Source organism: Giraffa tippelskirchi, chromosome 2 (genome assembly GCF_054371585.1).
Source record: "Giraffa tippelskirchi isolate mGirTip1 chromosome 2, T2T-mGirTip1v1.2.pri, whole genome shotgun sequence".
Classification (NCBI taxonomy): domain Eukaryota; kingdom Metazoa; phylum Chordata; class Mammalia; order Artiodactyla; family Giraffidae; genus Giraffa; species Giraffa tippelskirchi.
In genome coordinates, this window is record NC_137276.1 from 160376630 (window position 1) to 160402340 (window position 25711).

The following is a 25711-nucleotide window of genomic DNA, read 5'->3' on the forward strand; positions in this document are numbered from 1 at the left end:
CAGAAGAGTCAATAGCGCTTCCTGCAAATTCTCTCTCCACCACTCTCTCTGAGCTTCCGATTCCTCAGCTGTAGGATGAGGGGCTGCTGAAACAGTTCCCAGGTCTTTTAAGTCAGTCATTTCATTGTGTTGAACCATTTTCATTGCAAAAGAAATCTGTTTGAATCTCTCTGCTCCAAAGGTAACAACAGAACTTAAAGATAACTTGTGAGATAATTTTATTCAGACATAAGTAGAGATAACTTAAAAACCCGATGGTCATCAATTCCTGTCTTAAAAGACGAATTAAGACTCAGCAAGAGTTCCCCCTGCTGAATCCCTGCCCCACAAACACTAACAAGAACTCTCCTTTCTGTGCTGGAAGGGGAAACTACAGTGCTCTTCACAAAATCACTTCCAAGCCTGAGGGTGGTAATTAGCACGTTTCCTGAGCTTCCTGTTTTTCAGGTTAAGCAACTTTAATTCCTTAACCTGTCATTAAAGTGCTCATTTCACATGCATGCTCTATTTTCACTATGTTCTTCTAAACTGCGAGTCCGAAAATGGACACAGTGCTTTAAAAACATCCAAATAATATAGACTATAACCAAAGATCACATTCACATACCCAGAAAAATTATGCATCTTTAAATAAATTGTACCCACAGTTACTGAAATTTAAGATTTGCTATATTTAATGTGCTCAGATAAAATAAAATTAGAATTTTATTTTGCAATAAAACAAACTTAAATAAAACCCTGTAGTATCATAATAAAAAGATGTGTTTCCTCTTTAAACGATTTGTCACTAAAAATTGAGGCGGTGACAAAGCAATGACTTCTCAGTACCATATTTCCTTGTTATATGAGTGAAAGCCACTTACCATACTGGAGTAGATACATTACTAAAAATGCTGCAAAAGAGTCACACTTCTTGGAATATTAGCAATGTACAGTTCTAGCAACTTTGGACACAGCATTGATTATATTAAAAGGCATTCATGGAAAAATACTGTGGGAACAGCAAAAGGGAGATGAGAGAATCTTCAATATCAAATGACAGTCTACTTGCTGCAATCTTTAAACAGATTTTGGCTGTGACGTGGTGGCAAAAATCTCATCCAGGAGACCACGATTATAGTCCTGACTTTGTACTTGGGCAAGATACTTCTTTTGTGAAAATAACTTTTTTTTTTTTGACATAAGGCATATTGTATTCATTATCTATCAAGTTATGTAATTGAATTGAGGTTTCTTCTAGCTCTGTGATCACAAACCAATGTGCTATAAGTAATAGTTAAATTCACCTTGAAAATATACATGGAATTAAATGCCTACATTATGCAAGTTGGGGCATTTCTTATAATTAATAGGAGGATATTCATGCTCAAATATAAAAATTAGTCCATGTCACTTTGGACAAAATTCTGAGAAATTTGAGCATTAGGGTACTACCTTAATTAAAACAAACAAACAATATATCTTACTGGTATTTTCTCTACATTGCTTGGGCTTTAGGAGTTTCAAGGATTTCAAACTGATTTCCAAAAGATGATATTTTGTTCTAAACTTGTCAAGAGTCTGTGCTGTATTTAAACAGGTTAGTAAATGGGAAAACACTTATAATCTATAAAGCACTTTAAAGATGCTATATTTTTTGACTTCCCTCTTCCTCCTCAGCAAAATTAATCTCTTCTTATCCTGTACTGTTGGAACTTTGTTGCACCTCTCTTATAAATTTTAATCCATGCTCTTTTCTACACTATACCAACTATCCCTTTGATTAGGGGTTATCTAACTAACTTGAGCATCCACATGGCTTAGCATAGTGTAAGATTTGTAACAGATATCAATACTTTTTTGAAGGAAAAAAGAATTAAAATCACTAGAGAATACATAACAAAATTTGCTTTCGGTGTCATTGACATAATTTCTCATACAGAATCTCATCTGTTTTTAGTGCTTCGCCTCCTCTTTAAATATATACATTCCTCCTAAGGAAAACCAAAAAATTCAGAAGATAGGAGATTCCATTAGGTTCCTTTCAGTGCTTGAAGAAATAAGCCTTGGAGGATTCCTTAAAGTAATTCCTTAAAGTCATGCATTCAAGATATATTATTTGAGGAAGGGGCAATATAAGGGATGAGGGAGTGAGTACAAACTACTGGGTATATTGTACAACACAGGATTATCTAGGATGTATTGTACAACACAGGGAATATAGCCAATATTTTATAATAACTGTAAAAGGAAAGTAACCTTTCAAAACTGCATAAAACTAAAAAAAATTTTTTAATCAAATATATAAAGTATGATTGGACTAGTGTTAATGAAAAAAATGCATGTTATAAGAAATCAAAGCTACATGGATGTGAAAGAATTTGGAAGCAATATTAGGAGTGATTGTCCTTAAGTGGGTGCTGCAATTTTCCCTACAATGTTCATATGAAGAACATAAATTTCCATCATGAAAAAAATCAAACACAAAATCAAATGTGTATACACACACACACACACACACACACACACACACATATGGTTCATAATTGGTAAAATTTCCATTTCAGTAATCTAAACATAATGACACCCTTAAATAAATAGTAATCTCTTATCAGCTATACTCAAAATAAAACAAACCATAGTTTTTCTTTTTGAGTGGATGACAGTCTCTATATCATCATTTCTTTAACCCACCTCATATTACCATTGACGCAACAGAAATGCAGGAGGTAGAGTGACTTTGCCAAGGTCATGTCAAGTCAGTGAGTCCTGAGCAGCACCAGGACAGACTCCAGATCACCCGACTCCTAGCCCAGTGTTGTTTCCTTGCTTCCTGTCCTCTCCAATTTGTTCATCCAGAACTAACTGACCAAGCAGAAACAATTGGGAATAGTCAGACATCTATTAATAACAATTTGCTTTTATACAGTACCATATAGTTTACAAAGCACTTTGCATACACTTTATCTGCTTGATTCCTTCTCAAAACTCCAGAGAGTAGACAATTGACTTCCATTTATAATCAACTCAGGCCTACACAGGTAAACTGATATACCCAAGGTCATGAGCCAAATTTGAGCCCAGACTTTCTTATGAGAAATTTAAGTCCATGTACATAAATCCATAGCAACCTCTGTTTCAGAAATGCAAAGAAAAAAATTATTCTACCATAACTCTAATTTGTATCCTATTAAGCCAAAATTCTAAGGGGACTGCCCCAGTAACTTTGTGAAAGGTTCATAAATAGAAAGGCTAATTTTGAAAGAACTCTAACACTAACCAGATGAATAGACTATGCAAAAGTAATAGATAAATTGAGATGGAGAACAGGACAGCACTGAAATGCACAACCAGCAGAGTGATTAAGACATCAGTGACAAGAAAGGTCTTCATTACATACTTATTTCAGCCCTCACTTTTTAAAAATTATTTTTTAAATTAACTTTTATTGGAGTATAGTTGCTTTATAATGTAGTGTTAGTTTCTGCTGTACAGCAAGATGAATCAGTTATATGTATACATATATCCCCTCTTTTTTAGATTTCTTCCCCATTTAGGTCACCACGGAGCACTGAGTTCCCTGTGCCATACGGTAGGTTCTCATTAGATGCCTATTTTATACATAGTAGTGTATATATGTCAATCCCAATCTCCCAATTTATTTCCTCCCTTGATGTTCACGTGTTTGTCCTCTGCATCTGTCTCTATTTTTGCTTTGTAAATAAGTTCATCTGTATCATTTTTCTAGATTCCATGTATAAGCATTAATACACGATATTTGTTTTTCTCTTTCTGACTTCATTCTGTATGACAGTCTCTAGGTCCATCCACATCTCTGCAAATGTTACTACTTTGTTCCTTTTTATTCCACCTCTACTTTTGATCGGGGGAAACTAAAACACCTCTACCCCAACCTCAAAATGTAGAAATCCCAGGGTCTCTTGAAAAATAAAAGTTATGATAGGCGTGACTCTGGAAATGCCACCCCTTTTGCACTAGCACTCTCAAAAGCTCCTGAGCAGTACGGTCTGTTCCTCAGAGTCACTGGGGTCAGGAATACAGTGAAGACAAGAATCAGAGTGTGAGGCATCCAGAGCAGTCTTCCCAGGAGCAGACAGGAGTGGCACATCCAGGCTCTCATCGGAGGGAAGAGAAAACCAGCAGAGTAGGGACAAGGCACAAGTACAGGTGGTGATGAAGCACATGCCATTCCCCATGGGACAGGATGAGAACAACAGAGAAGAGACTGCTTTGTTGCTCATTTTCAAAAACAGGAGAGAAATTGCTTCCAACAAGAAGGAGAAGAAGTTTTTACACCTAACCAGATTTCATAGGGAGGAAGATCAATAGTTCTCTTCCATGGACAACAAGAAGTTAAGTCCACAGTGAATATGCTCCCTTATTTAGAGAGCTACATTTGAGCTGGGGTGAGATCTGAGCACTGTTCAAACAGGAAGGGAAGGGAAGCGGAGGCTGTGTACTACATGAGTGTCAACCCCAAGTCTTTAGCTACTTTATAGCCAAGGATATAATGGAAAGTGCTATGAAACCAAACAAGAAAATATTATTATAAAATCAAGCAACTTATATTTTATTCACTCAATGAACTTTCTATTCTTAATAGAAATGACCTTAATATGGCCAAGTCACTGGGATGACAAAGAGAACATAATCTTTGCCTTCACAATATTCATACCCTAGAAGATAAGCCTGACAGGCAACAAAGAAACTATATATACTGCAGTGAAGAAAGAAACACTGCCAGGAGTCAGAGGGCCAGAGGAGGGAAAGACCCTTCTCAGCAGAGAACCAAGAAAATCTTTCTTAAGAAAATTACAATCTAATTATTTGTGTATGTAAAAAGTTAATGTACTTGCGGACGATATAGAAGATCTCTTTCAAGTTGTTTTGTTTTGCTTTTAATGAGTAATATAATTATTGCTACTGTTACATTACTGATAAATAACTCTCGAACAATGTTTTTTTAACAGTTCCTAGCTTCCCCGTAATATACCATTTGCTAATAATTAAGTCATGAAACCACAAATTTAACAGAACACATTATATTCTTAAATGTTCATTGAAGACAACATTCCCTGCCTCTCCAAAATGTTTAAATTTTTTGTTTGTACATCTGTTGTGTGCTTTCAAGACAATGCAAACATGGGAAAATATGAAAAATATATTGTAAAATAGTAGAACTAAAGCTGGATCTAGGAAGCTGTCTCCTGAATTTGCTGAATGAATTTAAATTCAGTCAATATTAACCTGTGCAAATAAAAAGAGACCTATTGTTCCACTTTAAGAACTGGCACTGCTTTCAAAATAAATCATGAAAACTTCAAATTATTCTCTCTTCCTGATACTACATGTGAGTTTGGAGTTCTGTTCCTATATCTAAAGCATAGAATAGATCATTCATTTTTACTGTTTTTAAAGAAATACTCAGGGCTTTTCAAAACGGGTACTTCCAGATCTCTGAGACTCAAAGTCATTGATTAAAATATGTAATCATATTTATGAATAACTGGGCTTTGAGGTGGGGGTTTAATATGCTTTAATAGATAGAAAACAGTATGGAATTCAATAAACTGCTTTTCATCCCTTACTTTATCAGGATCGATTTATTTTTTCCCTGGGTCTTGGTTTTTCCAGCTGAAATGAAGGAGTTAAAAATGAATTCTAAAATCTCTTCTGACCATAAAGATGCTATCATAGTGCTGGGAAGTTAGTAACTTTCCCGGTTATGAATTGGCAAGACCATTTTTTTCTGGGAAGTTATTGAACTGAGAGTGCAAAGATACATTTCCCGGCAAGAATCTGAAGGTAGACTTAATCTCCCATCCCACAGAACCTCTAGCACTTGTTAATATCTCCATTATGGCATTTACCATATTGCATTTTGAGCAGTACTGTCAGCCTTCCATGGTAGTGTTGAAGGTTCATAAGGTCAGAACTGTGTCTTACTCAATGTTTTGCCAATGCCTAACAATGCATGACTCAGGTTAAGTGTCCAATGAATGCCCAGGTAGTGGAATAATGAATAAATTAATCTGTCAAAGCAATGTAAAAAAAAAAAATGTCTGGAATGATCTTGGTAGTTCTCTTAACCTTGTAACTCTTACGGCATTTACATGGTGTTTTCTCAAGGGAAGACCACTTTAATGACCCTGATGTCTAACACCCTAACTATGCTAGATAAACAGAGGAAATCAATGAGGCCACTACTGAGAATCCCATGAAAAGCTATCTCCAGGGCTTCTGAGTTGAGATTATCTTTCCATAAGATTATTTAGCATCTTTTGAAAGTAAAGATTTCTAAGTAAAGATAATAAAGTAGAACATAGGCTTTTACTCTCATTCTACCTAAAATACCACTGAAAGCGAAAGTGAAAGTGATTCTGTTGTGTCCAACTCTTTGCGACTCCATGGACTATACAGTCCATGGAATTCTCCAGTCCAGAATACTAGAGTGGGCAGCCTTTCCCTTCTCCAGGGGATCTTCCCAACCCAGGTATCGAACCCAGGTCTGCCGCATTGCAGGCAGATTCTTTACCAGCTGAGCCACAAGAAAAGCCCAAGAATACTAAAGTGGGTAGCCTATCCCTTCTCCAGTGGATCTTCCTGACCCAGGAATTGAACCAGGGTCTCCTTCATTGCAGGAGGATTCTTTACCAACTAGAAGTACAATAAAGCGATATGTGTCAACCATCAAATTTGAGAACTGAGAAACCATCTGGTGAAGCTATAAAGGATTTAGTAGACCTGAGAAAACTGAATTCTAAGTCAGCAGTGTGGAAAATAATAAATGACCTAACTTGAAATGCAGAATCTCCAAAAGTTTAGACGGTGGTAGCACCAACCTTGTCTAGAAAAAGGATAAAATACACAGAATTGGTGGACAGTTTGTATTTAAGAAGATATTACCACCTCAAATCCTCTCTCAACCATTGACCATCTAGACAACTGCTGTCCCCAGTCCCAGTAGAAGACTCAAGATTTGTTCTTTGTAGAGGATGGAACAGAGGTTTTCTGTACAGTGGGCAGAGTGGGTACCACATTGAAAACTGAGAGATTAAGTGAACATTTACAGACTGATTGCTGAGACCCAAAGAAGTCTGGCAGCCACGTCCTTACCATCCAGGCAGGAGAAAGCCTTCTTCGAGGAATTTATAAATAATAAGAAGCAAGACTTAAAGATACTGAAATCAGGAGTTCCAGAGTGAAAAGTCCACGAAGATGACCATATAACTAAGATCATTATCAATAAGCCCCACCCACATGAACAGAACTTCCAGTCACCTTTCTAGAGTGCTCATAAATATGAACAGACAACAAACATGAAAACATCTATACAAAATCTCTAACATGAAATACAGAAATCAAAACAATAATAATTTTTTAAAAGCCAACTGGAAGTAAAGGCTATGGAAGAAGATAGAAAACTTATTAATATCAATATAATATTAATTATATTATTAATATTCCTAACAAGGTATTAGAAATATTGTCCCTGTGAAACAAGGCAGCATAATATAAAATCAAATAATATAATACAAAATCAAATAATATAAAATCAAAGAAAAACAAGAATCTTAGAAACTACAGACGGATATCAGACTTAAAAACAAGAAGATTAGAAGATAAACTAGAACCTATCACCTAGAAAATAGGGGGAAAAGGCAGAAGAGATGAAAATAGGAAAGAAAACACATTAAAATAAAAACATTAAAATACAGGATATCAATAAGTAACAAGATTTCCAAAAAGCCAGAACCAAACAGCAGCAGCAACAACAACAACAAAAAAAAAACCAAAGAATTCAACAAGGGAAATATTTCAGAAAACTTTTCTAGAGTACAAGTTTCCTCATGAAAGACACTAAGTACCTGGTATAATAGGAGAAAATGAGACCACAACAAGGCAAATCTCAGTAAATTTTCAGAACTCTTGGAAAGAGGAAGGCATGTGCAAAAAATAAGGAATCAGAACATCGTAAGACCAGAACAACGAAACTTGAATGGAGATGACATTAGAGTGGTGCCGTTTAAATTCTGAAGGAAAATTATTTTCAACCTAAATTCTATGCCTAGCCAAATTATTGTCCAAATACGAGGAAAGAATAAATGAGTTTTCAGACATGCAAAAACCCAGAAAATTTAACTATTATGTATCTTTTTTTGTCAGGAAACTGCTAGAAAATTGATTCCACCAAAATAAGTTAACGAAGACAAAAGAATGCAGAGGATACAAGAAAATAAGAGATACAAGCAAAGAGACCAGCAGAGGTTTTCCAGAGGGATTGAAAGGAAGATTCCCTGGATGAAACCAGTATATGGGGCATAAAAGGAAAAGCACACATATAGAACCAAGGCAGAAGGTTCTGCGAGATTATTGCAAGATGAACTTACCCCCAAAAAGGGGAACTTGATAAAATACCTGTGCATCTGAATGCCTGCAGATGAGATTCAGAACACTGGTAGAGATTTGATAATAAAGAGAACATAGAAAGCTGAACAAACGAAAAACAAGACAACTATCAACCACAGGGGGGGGAAAAATCTTCAGAGAAAGGAAGAGTAATCATAGTTTCACTTGACTTGGTCATGAAAAATATTTACACATTCAGAACAACGTAACTACTAAATACTGATCTAACCAAAATAACAATGACAGCCCTAGGAAGATGGCAGGATAGAAAGAATGCCTGTTGTGGTGAGAATGTGATGATGAGAGAGAAAGGAAAACCTCATTTCTACAATGAAATATCAAAAATAGAGCTGAGAAATTGAAAGGCAGTAAGAAAAGACTTATTTAGAATATAGAGGTAAATAGCAAAAAGAATTGAGAGTGATTGTCTCTGGAGAGGGGAAAAAATGTTGTGGGAGGGGATCAGCATTTGCCATCTTTGATAATACTCTTTCTATTACTAGGACAAAAAGAGAAGGAAGAAATCACCTCAAATTTTATTCATGAGGGAGCTTTGCTGCACATCTCTTACTCCAGAAGCATTTCTGAAGGAGTGAGTAGCACAAGAAGTGACATTGCGTTCCCCCACACCCTCACATCTTTACTAAGACGTGCGTGATTTGACGGTCAGTAGAGATCAAAAGAGGTTGCTCAGAGAAAAGACAAAGCTGTCCTTGCCATCTGTCTAACCATTCCTTATGGCTATGAGATGAAGATCATCTGCTGAACTTCATTTTCAAAATCTTGTTCATAAATCTTTCATCGGCCAGGCTGAGACTTCTCTATACAAGGCATTATTCTAGATTTCAACCACTGATTATGATTATGTTCAAACTGATTATGCTCAGTTTGGCAGGAAGTATCTTCCTGAAACAGTTTTAAGACTTTGATCCAAAAGCAAAATCTTTGTGGGGCTACCATATTTTATAGTTCTATATTGAGTTATCACTAAAGTCTCACACTGAAAGTATTATGCTTGGATTTCATTTAAACCTTTAAGTAAACCTGAATCCATCAGACTCAGCAAAAGCTATGGCTAAGATTTTGTACCTGAGGTTATAATGAGGCAGTTTTGAGATATTTAAAGACAGATATATTTTGTTGAGTGCTACTATATGTCAGGCAGTGTGGCAAACACTTGCATACACTATCTCATTTAATCCTCAGAACAACTCTATGAATAAATACTGTTATTATCTCCATCATGTAAAAAAAAAAAATCTAGAATTAGGATGACTATGAACCTTGCCCAATATCTTCCACAAGGAAATAGACAAAAATCAAAACCAGAATTGGGCTCAAAAATTGCTCTAATTCCCCTATCTTCTCTAAAGAGAAATAGCCAAAATATCAAAATATACCACCGAGAGAGGGATGGTAATGTTGAAAACAAGCATATTTCTTATGCTGAAGTATATGAGTCTTCATAGACTTAAGGAGAATTTGAAGAACTTCACATAGCACAGTTGCAAAATGCAGGCATATTAGTGCCTGTATAGAGCTTGTCTTGTCATTGTAATTCTGAGAGTTGATAATAATAACCTATAGATCAGTTCAGTTCAGTTCAGTCACTCAGTCATGTCTGACTCTTTGCGACCCCATGAATCGCAGCACGCCAGGCCTCCCTGCCCATCACCAACTCCTAGAGTTTACCCAAACCCATATCCATCGAGTCAGTGATGCCATCCAACCATCTCATGCTTTGTCATCCCCTTCTCCTTCTGCCCTCAATCCTTCCCAGCATTAGGGTCTTTTCCAATGAGTCAACTCTTCACATTAGGTGGCCAAAGTATTGGAGTTTCAGCTTCAACATCAGTCCTTCCAATGAACACCCAGGATTGATCTCCTTTAGCACGGACTGGTTGGATCTTCTTGTAGTCCAAGGAACTCTCAAGAGTCTTCTCCAACACCACAGTTCAAAAGTATCAATTCTTCGGCGCTCAGCTTTCTTCACCATCCAACTCTCACATCCATACATGACCACTGGAAAAACCATAGCCTTGACTAGATGGACCTTTGTTTGCAAAGTAACGTTTCTGCTTTTAAATATGCTGTCTAGGTTTGTCATAACCTTCTTTCCAAGGAGTAAGCATCTTTTAATTTCATGGCTGCAATCACCATCAGCAGTGATTTTGGAGCCCCCCAAAATAAAGTCTGACACTGTTTCCACTGTTTCTCCATCTATTTCCCATGAAGTGATGGGACCAGATGCCATGATCTTAGTTTTCTGAATGTTGAGCTTTAAGCCAACTTTTTCACTCTCCTCTTTCACTTTCATCAAGAGGCTCTTTAGTTCTTCTTCGCTTTCTGCCATAAGGGTGTTGTCATCTGCATATCTGAGGTTATTGATATTTCTCCCTGCAATCTTGATTCCAGCTTGTGTTTCTTCCAGCCCAGCATTTCTCATGATGTACTCTGCATGTAAGTTAAATAAGCAGGGTGACAATATACAGCCTTGACGGACTCCTTTTCCTATTTGGAACCAGTCTGTTATTCCATGTCCAGTTCTAACTGTTGCTTCCTGACCTGCATACAGGTTTCTCAAGAGACAGGTCAGATGGTCTGGTATTCCCATCTCTTGAAGAATTTTCCACAGTTTATTGTGATCCACACAGTCAAAGGCTTTGGTATAGTTAATAAAGCAGAAATAGATGTTTTTCTGGAACTCTCTTGCTTTTTCAATGATCCAGCAGATGTTGGCAATTTGATCTCTGGTTCCTCTGCCTTTTCTAAAACCAGCTTGAACATCTGGAAGTTCACGGTTCACGTATTGCTGAAACCTGGCTTGGAGAATTTTGAGCATTACTTTACTAGCGTGTGAGATGAGTGCAATTGTTATAGATCACCGGAGAGCAATTTTTGAGCCTGACACATTTCAAAAATATTTTTGGACCTTCCTGCTACAATCCCAATCTATAAGTTTCAAGGCAAAAATTTCAGGGGATTGAGAGCCAAAAACCGAATAGAAATGAAATTCATTCTTCCATTAAATAAGAAAAGTGTGTCAGCAGTAAAGGTTGGCAAAGGTCACAGAGTAAAGTCCTAGATTACAGCATTTCTTCTAGCCATGGCAGTGTGCTTACAGGTATACCTTGCTTTGCTCAATGGATGTTTTCTTGAAAAGTTAGGGAATAATTGAAGCTTTACAAATGGAATTGTACTCCAAAAGCCCTGGAACCTACTTTTTAAAAGATAATTGATACTAGTTAATAATTTTGAAATGTAAGTTATCATTATCTATATTATATAATTTGTAATAGGCTGCCATAATTTTCTTCTAATTCTTCATTTTATTATCAATATTCTTCATAAATGGTATCCTGTTCCCAAACCTACCTGCTTTATGAGGGCAGGGACTTTGTCTTCTCACTACTATATTCAGCACCTAGAACAGTGCCCAGCTTATCAAATATTTGTTAGATGAATGAATTATCCAACCATGTAATTTTTCCTGGTTATTACCTGTATATTAACAATGTTGTACCTTTCTTTATGCTATTCCATCAGCCTGGAATACTGTTCCAATGTTTCAGTTCCATCCCTTCTGCATGACCAAGCTCAAATGCCAACTCCTTTCTCTGTATTCCCACGGATTATATTTCTGTAGCTGGTGTAATAGCAGAAGGGATAAATCTTGTATTATTCATTGGTTCCTGGTCTATAACACCTAGCCAGAGTAAAACACACAGAAGATATGATATTAAAAGTAAATTTAAAACTTAATCTAAATTTTCACATGCATTACCAGCTGTCAGCTCTTCCTAGGCTTCTGTTGGTGTCTATCTTCAAAACTTAGTCTGTGAGATCTTTATGAGGTCAGAAACTGTGTTTTTTTTCTCATTTCTAATCTTGATGGCAAGCAATGAGACTGGCAAGATAAATCCAAACACGTATTATTTGTATACACTATTAATAACATATTTGTGTTAATTAACTAACTGGAATGTGGTCATGGGTAACACCAGGATGATGCGATCTTATTTATTCTTTTAAGCTATGGAGTTCCCTCATGAGAATGCTATCCCATGATTCCTTGTTTTGGTATTCCTCAATGATCAGCAAAACGTACATTTATTTCTAGATACAAGTAAAAGAGAATCTTAGACTACATTGTCTATACCAGGGGTTCTCAAAGTGTGATCCCTTAATTAGCAACATCATTTCCTGGGAACTTGTTAGAAAATGTAAGTCTCAGGACCACCCCAGGCCCACCGAGTCAGAAACTATAGGAGATCCAGAAATCTATTGTGTTATAACAAGTCTACAAGTTATTATGATCCATACTTAAGCTTGAAAACCCCTGACTGAACACAAATGGGAAGAAAGCTGTTCTCACTATTCTGCCCTGAACAATGGAGTGTTCCCTGGACCTACCCAACAATGTCAAAATTCCTATCACATCCTTCCTCTTCTGAGGAAATTCAACTTCATTTTAGACTCGATAATTGGAACAAATAAGTAAAATTTTGATCAAAAAGATCATGGAATCTCTTTCATTTCTGTCATTACACTTTAATTTTTATAGCATGACAAACCAGTAGGTCTTTAATACTATCATTTTAAACCATATAACACATCTGCATGGCATTCTGCTGGTTCCATCCAGAGGAGAAAAACTGAGTGAATTAGAACTAGGCAGAATGAAGGAATCCTAATGAGGAAGCAAGGGTCACCAGTCTAAAGAAAATATGAAAGAAATGGACTCTAGGCCAATCACAGCCTATGTCAAAGTAGGGAGGATGGACAATAATGGGGAAGGGAAGAATCTGTTTGTGAGAATAAGAAAGTGAAGCGGCCAGCATCAGATAGGAATCTTGTCCTGCATCGGGAATGTTCACATGTGGTAGAGTGAAGGATACTGAAAGTAGTACTTGGTTCTAGGCAAAGGGCTAACGTGATAGTGAGGAGTTTAAGGCAAGAATACAGCTCCATACAGGAAAAGAGGAAGTAGAAAGCCTAAGAGAAAATAATCACAACAGCAACAGGTGTTAATACTAAGTACTGATGTTATGCTTGGTTTGTTACACAAACATAAAATGTATTTATTATATATTACTACACATTAATAAATGGGCCTTCCTTGGTGACTCTGAGGTAAAGAGTCTGCTCTGGGTCGGGAAGATCTCCTGGAGAGGGAAATAGCAACCCACTCCAGTATTCTTGCCTGGAGCCCATGGACAGAGAAGCCTGGTGGGCTACAGTCCATGGGGTCACAGAGTCAGACATGCCTTAGCGACTAAACCACCACCACACATAAATATTAATGTATATACTTTAACGTAATACATTAATACACCTTAATGTATATTATTTGTCTCATTCATCTTGAAAGATGAATTGTACAATAAGGAAGCAAAGACACAGATGTATCTTGCCCAAGTCATAGGGACTAACAAGTTGTTAGTTGTGTGTCTGATTTTAAGTCCTGTAATCTTTCTACCACACGACTGAGCTTCCCAGAGGAGCAGGACAACTGTTCCAGGTAAGGTGAGAGAAGGAAGGGGCACCTCCTGCTTACTTACCTCTGGCACGTGAGCATCGGTGCTCTCTCACAGCCCCCTGACAGCAGGCTGGAACTCCTCATGCTTCCCCAAGTTTGCTCTCGTTGGCCCGGGGCTTGGGTGAGCCTGAGCCTTCAGAGATCACCCTCCTGAGGCAATAAACTGCACACACGATATTGTATGTACACAGCTAGACTAGTTTTCAGGAACAAAGGAAGGCTGGTTGACTTACCAGAGCAAAGTATATCTTAGATGTTGAATTGTGGTTAAGCTCACAGACTCTGAAGCCTGTCTGCTCTGTACTAGCTATGTCACTTGGTCAAGTTACTCAGTGTCTGTATGCTGGGGTTTGTACTCCCTAAAATAGGGATTACAATAGCTCCTGCCTCACTGGATTGTTATGAGGATTAAATGAGTCAATTATATGTAGAGCACAGTACCCAATACATAGTAAGAGATACATAAGCACAATTTCAAAAGACTGTTATCTCCTCAAATGTCCTTCCAATGTCTCACATGAATAAAGCATGAACCATCAAGCATAAAGATTTTTGCTTAGCTCAGTCTTAGGTAGACCTGCTTAAAAACTTTATAACTGAGCCAAATATCTAGTGTGTTGTTGTTTAGTCACTAAGTCGTGTCTGACCCTTTGCAACCCCATGGACTGTAGCTCCCCAGGCTCCTCTGTCCAAGGAATTTCCCATAAGAATACTGGAGTGGATTGCCATTTCCTTTTCCAAGGGATCTTCCCAACCCAGGGATTGAACCTGCATCTCTAGTGTCTGCTGCATTGGCAGGCGGAGTTCTTTACCACTGAGCCACCTGGGAAGACTATTTTATGCTTTATTGAAAAAAAATAGTGATGAAAGATTTGAAAAAGGAAAAAGTCCTTACAATCCAATCATCATTACCCAAATGTTACTACTTTTTACATATTACCATCTATGTCCAGGGACATACAAATTTCACATTATTGTAATTGGTACGTATATCTGTATCACTGTTTTTTATAATTACCATCATATCACAAGTATTTCTGACAATTCATGTTCATAAACATGGTAATGGCTGTTAAATATTTCATTCCATCACTAAATTTTATTCTCTTTACAATCAAGAAATTCAGCTTATTAATCATGAAACTCAGACTTTGGATAACTTTTATCTGGAAGTAAAAGTTTTCTTCTATCTAAAATGGTCAGTTGTCAATCAAACATCAGAAGAGAAAAAATGCTTTTAAATTGTTTGAAGACAATGAAGGACTGAGTGCAATTATTTTTTGATGTCACGAATGACTGAAAACTAAAAAAATCAAATATCCTTTCTATAATATTAGTAAAACACTCAGCACTTTGACTCCTTGGCATTATTTTGTTTGTCTTTGTTTTTTTATGGGAGAAGTGCTGGTTACAGTTGGGAGAGCAGAGAAAACCATATCTACCAAATCAACCTCACGTAAGACTAATATATAAATAAACTACTCTTATTTGTAAAGACACATGAGATAGGTGAAAAAAAATTACAAAAACATAGTGTGCAATCTGACAATCAAAAATGCCACTAGGTTAACTAAAGACATAGTAGAGACCAAGGCAAACAACCATAAAGCCTTAAACAAAACATAATCACTGTTGTCCCTACATAAACACTCAAAAATGCTGGTTCTTACAATCCCATAGATAGAGAACCTTGCCTCTGATCCACCCTTGTTTCACAGAAGAAGAAAAAAGGATAGAGAAAGGAAGTGACCAGTTCAAACTCACATAAGGAGTTGGGTCAGGAAGCTGAATTCAAGTCCAAGTTTCCAGACTCAAGCCAAGATCTCTACTGCAACCACGCATTGGTTCAGACATACCTGGGCCTATATGTGGTCACTATCATGCAATCTACAAACTCCAGCCAAGTATCCATTTTCCCTCAACCTTGGTGTGCACATGGGCTTCCCTGGTAGCTCAGGTGGTAAAGAATCCCCCTGCAATGCAGGAGACCTGGGTTCGATTCCTGGGAAGGGAAATGCACTCCAGTATTCTGGCCTGGAGAATTCCATGGACTGTATAGTCCATGGGGTCGCAAAGAGTCGGACACGACTGAGTGACTTTCACTTCACTTCACTTGTGTGCATGTGAAACCAAATTAATTACTCACGGAACCAAATTAATTACTCTACCTAATTCAGTTGCTCAACCCAGCTGTGGACCCAACCAATTCATTTATACAACTCACAGCCTGAAAACACTAGTTTAAACCTATCAGGGGCTCCTTAGGAATTAATGTGGTAATTATGATCACCCTGTTTTATTTTCTATAGACACCAAGTCTAAAAGGGATCAAGTAAAGGAAGAATACAAACAAGCTGAAAAAGCAGTTTCTTTATAATAAGAAAGTAGAAATCAATAGGCAAATAAAGTGATCTACATTCTTTTAAAAAAGAAAAAGGTTTAGGATACTGAGGTCCAGAGAGGAGAAAGATTTTTCCTAAAGTTCCTCCATTGAATTAGAGGGACTAGAACCAGAACCCAGGTTTTCTAGCATCTGGTCTAATATTAGTTTTATTTTGTCAGAACATGCACCATGTTTTCTACGCCTCAGCGAATCACCCTAGCATACAGTTTCATAATCCCACCAGTTTAAAAAGCTTATCCTTAGAGAATCTAACACACAGTAGGCACTCAATAAATACTGCTTATTAAATCAATCAATCAATCATTTTGCTTGAAAATTGCCTTGGTTGTCTCCCTCACCTCAGTATCATTGAGGATATTGCTATACTTGTATTATTGGTTTTCTTTTTATGCTGATGCAAAGTCCATGTCATCTTATTTTGAACTATTTGTAGGCTTGCAAATACAGCATGTTTTATATGACAACCGTTTTTCTTGACACATAGCAAATATTTCTCTTTTAAATCCCAGAAAAGAAAAAAAAAAAGTAAATCAAATACAATTTTAAGTAGTGCTGGAAATGTTAAAAATATCTTGAAATGAAAGAAGTACCTCTGTAAAAAACAAAAACAACTGCTTAAATAACCTAATTTTAAACTTTCCAGATTTTTAACAATTAGAATGAGCATGTAAAATTGATCATTCTCTGTGAAATTCTCTAATTTGTAGAGCATCTAAACCCAATCTAGCATGTGAATGAGACTAAGGACAAAAACACCTCAACATTTTTTTTGAAATCAGAATCATCTACACTTTTTGTCTTCAAAAAGTTAAAAAGGAATTTCTAATTTTTATTGCAATGAGGTTTGCTGGACATATTTGGTATCAATGTTTGAGGAATTGAGAAAAACCCGATCGTTTCACATGGGTGATAGTTGTAGGAAAGAATGAGGACTAAAAGACATGCTATTAGCAGATTGGTATTGCTGTTTCCTGCTAGTTAACGAAATCTTGATGTGTTATCTTCTCAATGGACTCTGAAAGCTTCTAGATTTTTTCCTGTAGTCTAGTCCCTTTGGACTGCTTCTCAGGCTAATGGCCAGTCCACAAATAGTAGGGAAACAAGACTGACCACAGAATAGCAATTTCCCTTTCCTTTTTGCCCAACAATGTTTAAAGCTCACTTTCAATTATCTGTACTCTCTGAATCACTGGTGGTGGGATTTGCTTCAGGTAAAAAGCTAGGCAGAGTATATGCTTTTAAAAAAGTAAAAAAGAAAAGCTCTGTTGAGAGGCAACAGGTGTCCCTTGGGACTTCTGCCAATGTACCATCAGTTGCATCACAGCAGCAAAATACCATGGCCTCCCTGGGTGGGAGTCCCACGTTCCCAAAGACAGGAAGTTGGAGACTGTTTCAAAAAGTAACTGGAGAGAATAGCAAACTAAAATTAGAACTATAGACATCGATACTAGAACAAAATCCATCATGCTCTGCATGCTAGATGCTGATGAGGACGAAGACACTGGGAGAAGAGATGTGTCGTCTTCTTGGGCTCAGACATATGCCATCTATTTACATGTCTGTTTTCGAACCCAAGCCTATAGGACAAGAATTGGTTTCTCTCTTCTACACATTTGTTCTCTTAACACTACTGCTGCTGCTGCTAAGTTGCTTCAGTAGTGTCCGACTCTGTGCGACCCCATAGACGGCGGCAGCCCACCAGGCTCCGCCGTCCCTGGGATTCTCCAGGCAAGAACACTGAAGTGGGTTGCCATTTCCTTCTCCAATGCATGAAAGTGAAAAGTGAAAGTAAAGTCGCTCAGTCGTGTCTGACTCTTCGCGACCCATGGACTGCAGCCTACCAGGCTCCTCCGTCCATGGGATTTTCCAGGCAAGAGTACTGGAGTGGGGTGCCATTGCCTTTTCCACTACAGAGGGTGATAATAAAAATCAAGGTCCCAGCAGTAGGAGTCCTATAGTATTTCTGACAAAGGACACACGTACAGGTTACAATTTTATATTACTCACCCTGTAGCTTATTTATTGATTCCTAATTAGAGTGCACATCCTAATCACATGAGGTGCTTCTTAAATATCTGAGTCCCAGGTACCACGGGGTGCCCCATGATTCAGATGTGCACCCCTGACTGAAAATCCTGTTACCAGCCAGATTTTACACAATCAATGTTTTAAATCCAGTCAAGGTATAATTGGTGCTTCCCTGGTGGCTCAGTCAGTAAAGAGTCTGCCTGCAATGTAGGAAATCTGGGTTCAAATTCCTAGGTTGGGAAGATCCCCTGGAGAAGAAAATGGCAACCCACTCCAGTATTCTTGCGTGGAGAATTCCATGGACAGAGAAACCTGGTGCTCTAGAGTCCACAGGGGTCACAAAGAGTCAGACACAACTGAGTGACTAACACAAGGTATATTTGACCCAATGCACTGCCATTCCCAAACCCACAACATGTTATATAACTGACTTGAAACTATGTCTGAGCAACAACTATAAATTCACATTTTTGAGGAGTTACTGCAAAAAAATATATAGAATAACAACAAAAGAAATCTCTATTGGTCAATTAAAGCCTTTGCAGAAGTCAATGAAGACAATTTGTAGCAGCATGTATGCTTGCTGCTAAAACTACAAAAATGACAAAGGATTAATTTTTCCCCTTTAGGATGAGATCCTAATGAAAAGACAAACACAGCTAATAATAATGAAAGACAACACAGCTAATGATAATGAAAACTCTGATTCTAAACACTAAATGCTTTATTGGTTTGAATTTAATTTCATAATTATGATATTATGGTATGGGACTTGGGGTAGGCACAATAAGTCTTGTTTTACAGGAAAATAAAGATGCGTTGCCCAAGTTACTTAGTCTTGAACCTCAGTTTTGTTATCTACAAAATGAAGTTAATATATCTAGTCACAAGGTTTTAAAGGAGATGACATATATTAACAAGCCCTTGGAAAAAACACAGAATGTTTCATGAATGTTATTTATGGCTGTTAATATGACAAATCAAGAGCCCAATATTAACAAATTCAAAGTAACATAACTATTAGTCATTCAGTAGGCACAAAACACTACACCTAATAGGGTCAGAAGTTTAATGGGATAAAAGGACAAGGATAAGGGAATGACTGGAGATAACAAATGGGCCACCCCCAGGCTTATTTCTAATGCTAACAAGCCTCATCATTAACACCCAACTCAGACAATAGGTTACTAGCCAGGTAGCTAGTTAGTTGGAACAGCTTTTAGGGTAGTACTCAGCAAGAGTTCAAATATTCTCCCACACAAAAATTCTGTTTAAAGAAACCAAAAGTAAAAAAAAAAAAGAAACCAAAAGCGGAACAAAAGGCAGACATTATTGCTGTGGAATATTAAGTGCCTCTGTAGAGGTCATTAATCATTACGACTTTATATTCTAGCCACCTGGGTAACTGACTAGAACTCTGAGAGTTGAAGGAAGAAGACACATACAATGCTAGAAATCAATAGCTCTTGAGCCTGTCCATGTATCCTCAGACTGAAAGTTCTGGAGGCAACCCCAATGCACTATTCATTATCTCCACCTCTGCATTTAACAATAAGCCTGGAGTAATGCAGAAACTCATTAAATATTTTGAATTAAATGAAATGAACTCCCTCTGACATTTAAGAATCTTTAAGACTCAGACAGGAAAAGTGACTTGTCCAAGGTTACACCATTAAAGCTGGGATAAGAACAGGGATCTCCCATGCTCAGTGCCTGCTCTGTTTTTTACCGTGTTATATTTTACTCATCCTACAACGGTCTTGGAGCTTTAGTTGTTTGCTTTTTAATCACAAAGCAGCTTTTTTAAAAATCACTTCCCGGCTCTGATAAACTAGTTACTGCATAGACATTTCCGTTCCCTCTTGCAGAGTGAACCATTCTGGTTTCAGAGAAATGATTATTCTAGGCATGCATGCATGCTAAGTCGTTTCAGTCATGTCTGACTCTGTGTGACCCTATGAACCGTAGCTTGCCAAGCTCCTCTGTCCATGGAATTCTCCAGACAAGAACACTGCAGAGGGTTGCCATGCCCTCCTCCAGGGAATCTTTCTGACCCAAGGGTTGAACCTGTGTCTCTTGCATCTCCTGCTTTGGCAGGCAGGTTCTTTTACCACTAGCATCACCTGTGAAGCCCACTTCTTTCACCTCTCCCAATTTATAATCTCCTGGATGTGTGAACATGGCATGATAAACTAATGAAGGCTATCCAATCTAACATATATAATCTGAATCCCTACTATGTAAATGAAAATGTTTTATCTGATGCAGGCACCCTGGCAGCTGCAGGACTGTTAGAACTTCATATTATGCCCACAAAAAAAGTTAATCTATGAGTGAAGATTTGAGAGTGAGATCTTTAAGATCAGAGACTACATCTTAGTTTTCTTATACATTCTCAGAACTAAGCACTTTGAGAACATAGCAGATGATCAATAAATGCTTGTTTAAATAAAGAACATAAAAATTATAATGTTGATTGTAAGAAATGCAGTATCAGAGGGACAAACAGGGACTTAGATCATATAAAATATACCAGTAAATACTAATGAGATGTAAGGGAGGTCAGGGAAGGTCTTGCGGAACAAGATGCACAGCAGGTGGATCTTAAAAGAATGGAATAGAGGCACATGGCAGTGGGATGGAGGTAAGCTATATTCACTCTAAGATGTGCTTTGATTTAAGCAGTGCAATGTCACACTATCGTGGGTTAACACTAGGACATTTTAAGGAGTTCAAAAATGAACCTATAGAAACAGCATTTAAAGATAATTAAGGGGTTGAAATTAAATGGCTAGAGGAAGCACAGAGAAGGTATTTTAAATGAATCCATTTTCTGATAATACTATGAGGCAAGCAATTTCTTTGGTATTTCATTTCCATTCTTTCCCAAAGCAACCAAAAACTTACAACATGATCACATATCAGATGCTTCCATATTGATTAATAAGATGATATCCAATCTTCTATACTCAGATGCCCAGAGTGGTGTCATTCATAGATACAATCAGTCTCCTACGGTCTAAACCAGTGCTTCTTAAATTTTAATATGCATACAAATGACAAGCAGATTTTGTTGAAATGAACATTTGGCTCAGTAAGTCTGGAGTAGGGCCCAAGATTCTGCATTTCTAGCAAATTTTCAGGTGATATTAATACTGATTGTCTATGGACTATATTTTGACTAGCAAGGTCTTAGACTGATGTTTAACTTTGACTATCAACTTGCAACACTTGAGGAGCTTTTAAAAAATACCTATGCCCAGGTTCTACAATAGAATCAATTAAACCAGAATGTCTAAAGGTGTGGCTGAAGCATCTTCATGCTTCAAAACCTTCACAGGTGTTTCTGAAAAGCCCAAGCTTGCAAACATAGCTGGACCAAAAAAATATGTGATACAGGCAGGATGGGAAAAAATATAGAAGATTGAGGTGGGGAGGGGGCGGGGAAGAGAGGGAGAGAACCTATTTCCTCACAGTAAATCAGTGCTTCTCAAACTTTTATGGGCACACAAATAATCTGTGAATTTTGTTAAAAATCAGATTCTGATTCAGTAAGCCTGGAGTAAAGATCAAGATTCTAAATCAAACCACAGTTTGATTATCAAAAGTCTAAATGAGTGATTCTTGAACACTGTTGCATATGAGATCTTTTTTTAAAAATCTATGCCTCTCTCCTACCTTAAAATTCTGATGCAATTGATGAAGCGTTTGACCAGGCATGAGGAGGTCTAAAAAGCATACCAGATGATTCTAATGTACATCAAAGTTTGTGAACCACCACAAGGCACAAATTCTGTCAAAATTGTTCAGACTGTGCACCAATCCAAATCTCTGAAGCAACATTAATTACCACGGTACATAAGGATCGCTGAAATTACACCAGAAATTGACTGCTGGATCAATCAATTCATTCACCTCTCCTCCTCGTTCTGTTAATAAGAAGTGATGCAAAACAATAAGTAGGGAAGCAAAAAAATTGATCTTATTTGTAAATAACTGATGCTAACTTGCTGAAGACTCTGAACGAGTGCTCTAAGAATGGTTTTGAAATGCTGGAGGTTAAGGTGAAGGTTGTCAAATGCTGGCAACAAGATTCAAAACTAAATGGGCCATTAGCTTTTTTTCTAGGATGAAGAACTCTTGAACTTTCAACTGAATCATGTAATAGTACTTTGAGCAATGAAAGAGTATCTAGTAGAAAAAAATAAGTATATATGTTTACATTTGAAAATGTCTTCCTGAAACTAAACTTGAATCTGTTGGGGGAAGAAATTTGTACATGGCAGCATAAAGTATCAATACTTAAGGTACAACAATTCAAATGGGATATGAATATACTTCTCTTAATACACATTTTCTTCTATAATAAAATTTCAAGTTAGCTACCATTTTTAGCTGTGCCATTTGCATCAACTCAGAAAGTGAGGTCAACATGTAATTCACCACTCTATATGATCTGCTGCTGCTGCTGCTGCTAAGTCGCTTCAGTCGTGTCCAACTCTGTGCGACCCCATAGACGGCAGCCCACCAGGCTCCCATGTCCTTGGGATTCTCCAGGCAAGAACACTGGAGTGGGTTGCCATTTCCTTCTCCAATGCATGAAAGTGAAAAGTGAAAGTGAAGTCGCTCAGTCGTGTCCGACTCTCAGCGACCCCATGTACTGCAGCCTACCAGGCTCCTCCGTCCATGGGATTTTCCAGGCAAGAGTACTGGGGTGGGGTGCCATTGCCTTCTCCCTTTATATGATCACTATCTGGCTAATTCAGTTTTGCAAAAGTCCATGAACCAATGTATATAAGGACTTTCACCATGTCTTTTGTCTGAAGCAATTATGGTACCTCTGCAAAATGACCACAATATTGGCTTGGGACAAAATTATTCATTGCCTTGGAGTCAGTGCTGTGATTCATGCCTGTATCACTGCTATAGATTTTTTAGAACTTCTAGCATGATTCTTCTCAGATATACTTCTGAGATTTTCCTTTCTGAAATCCCAAACCTGGCAGAATAACTAGAATGCTCTTATTATCAGTATGAGATATAAGCCACCTAGAACTTTGTGTGACATGTAGCATATGTTATGGGCAAAGAGGAGAAATAAAAAATTATTGCTAAGAGATACATTTTCTTTTTGTGATGGCCAAGAATTAGTATATAAATTGAAAGCAAAATGTTACAAAGAACGTTTGCCAAATAACCAAGTTTAATATTCAAATAGCAGATGTTCTCTAAATAAAAAAAAATGCTTCTTAGTAAAATGATAATCTGTTGTTAATTTCATGTTCTAGAAATACTTAATCAACTGGAATATTACAGACATCTATGAATTTTTGACTTCTAGTTTTAAAATGGATTCTACAGTAAAGTTAATAAATGTATACCTCATGTATATTTATTGACATGGGGTCTCTTCTATATGTACATCGTTGTTAGTCAAGGAAATGCCCATCAGCAAATCATAGGAATAAATTATCCCAATTAAAATTTGCCAGCTTGTCTGAACCTATGTTGATTCAGTTATTTTCACACTGGAAATGCTTACCTAAGTTGAAATGCTTAACTCTTATAAATAAATACTTTATTGAACATGTATCTGCTATCACTTGACACTTCAGTTTTACTAATCAGCCCAGAAATAGGTAACCCACCACCACTCCCTGATCCTGAGCACATTACCACAATGACTGACATTCTTGGTTTAAAAATAAAACCTTGTTTCAAATATAGCTTCTCGAGTTCTGGGTAATGAATATAGTTTCATAAAAGTTGACATCATTTTTTCTGATTTCACCACAATTAAATACATCCAGTATTCCTACTGGATATCTGACCACATCATTCAAGACTCTTGCAAGCTAGTGGGCGTTTTAAAGAGGAGGAGGAGGAGGAAGAAGAGACCTGCATAGATGGAGTTAAACCCAAAGGCTATCCAATTCTACAATTTTAATAGTCATTTTGTTTATGTGAGTTAAATATGCTATCAGAAGTTGATTTTTACAGTTCATTTACCAATTAGTATGTATATATTATGCAGATTTGCTTATGAGGAAAATGTTAATATATACATATCCAGAACTAGTATATGCATCACGCCTGGAGCCAAGCAGTACTCCGATACACTGTTCTTCTTAGAGGTCAGTTCTAACGCACACTGTTTCAAATAAACCCAATTTCTCTGCTGAAATATATTCAAAATGCAGTGGGATGTGGTCATACACACCCAGAAATACCATCTTCGTGGGGTGGGGGTGGAGAAATCCAAACATTTTTTTCTATAGCAATGCATTATTGGATATCAGATACAAACGTGCCTGTCAGCAATCCTAAGGTAAATGAAATATATTTATGTGAACCCATCCATTCTACAGAAAAGAAATTGCTTTATCAACACATCCCGCCTCCCCCACCGTCTAAAGACTCTTCCCACCCACCCCCCCCCACCTAAAAAGAAAAGAAAAAAAACTCATCACACTTCACTACGCAACTGATGGAGTATTAAACACTGTCTTCCAAGCTGTGGGAGTTAAAAAGAAGTCGCCTTCCTGCCACACTTCCCTGGTGCTGCAACGGACATAGCATCTCCTCCTGTCGACCTAGTATGATGCTCGCTCCCCAAGCACTGCAGTCCCCTCGCTGAGGACTGCCCTGGCCACAAGCACATGCCGCGGGAAGTCCCCCGATGGGGACAGCCACATACCTTTGCTCTCCATTTCGGTCCCTTTCGAGTGCTGGGAAGTTCAATGGAAGTTGGCCGGAAGATGCGGGCCCGCTTCAGATTCCCAAACCGGGGAAGCCAATCTGATGATTTCGCCCGTACTTCCTTTCTTCCCCTCAGGCTTCCTGAAAGATGGGATTTCTTAAACCTTGAAACTGCCGTCAGCCACCAAAGGACACTTAGCAGCAGCAGTAGATTGCCTCTACAGGGGATAGGTTGCGACCTGGTATTCATATGCATGCACGGTGCCCGCTCAGTTTGTTTGTTTGTTTGTTTACCTGGGTCTGGAAGCAGCAAGCAGGAGCTGTCCTCCGAACGTGGTGCTGCAGGTGTAGTGACAGATCATCCCACTTTGCTCTCTGGATGTACAGCAGATTTGCATGGGCGCTGGCACGCATGCGCAGGGCGTCCCCCTCTCCTTTTCGCCGCCTCCCGCTCCCCCGCCCTTCTTTGCTTCTCTCCCCAATACGGTCCTTAGTTATCCCCGCTGAAGAGCTGTAGCGTTTGGTCACCGGGAGCGCTGCTAAAAATAAACGCCGGACCGGATTTTCCTTTGCAAACTAGCAAATGGATTGGATTGGGATTGTATATCAATCCAATACGATTTTCCAGACGG

The 25711-nt window shown here is 37.8% G+C and overlaps 1 protein-coding gene across 1 annotated transcript in view; it reads right to left on the minus strand.

Annotated features, from left to right (window-relative positions):
• FGF12 (fibroblast growth factor 12) overlaps positions 1 to 25489 on the minus strand; it is a 577758-nt gene extending 552269 nt beyond the window's left edge. The window contains exons 1-2 of the mRNA XM_081537444.1: positions 25374 to 25489; positions 25078 to 25220 (exon numbers count right to left, since the gene is read on the minus strand). Coding sequence (XP_081393570.1) covers positions 25078 to 25090 — 13 coding nt within the window. The 5' untranslated portion in view covers positions 25091 to 25220; positions 25374 to 25489. The remainder of the gene's footprint in view (positions 1 to 25077; positions 25221 to 25373) is intronic.
• Positions 25490 to 25711: the final 222 nt, after the last annotated feature.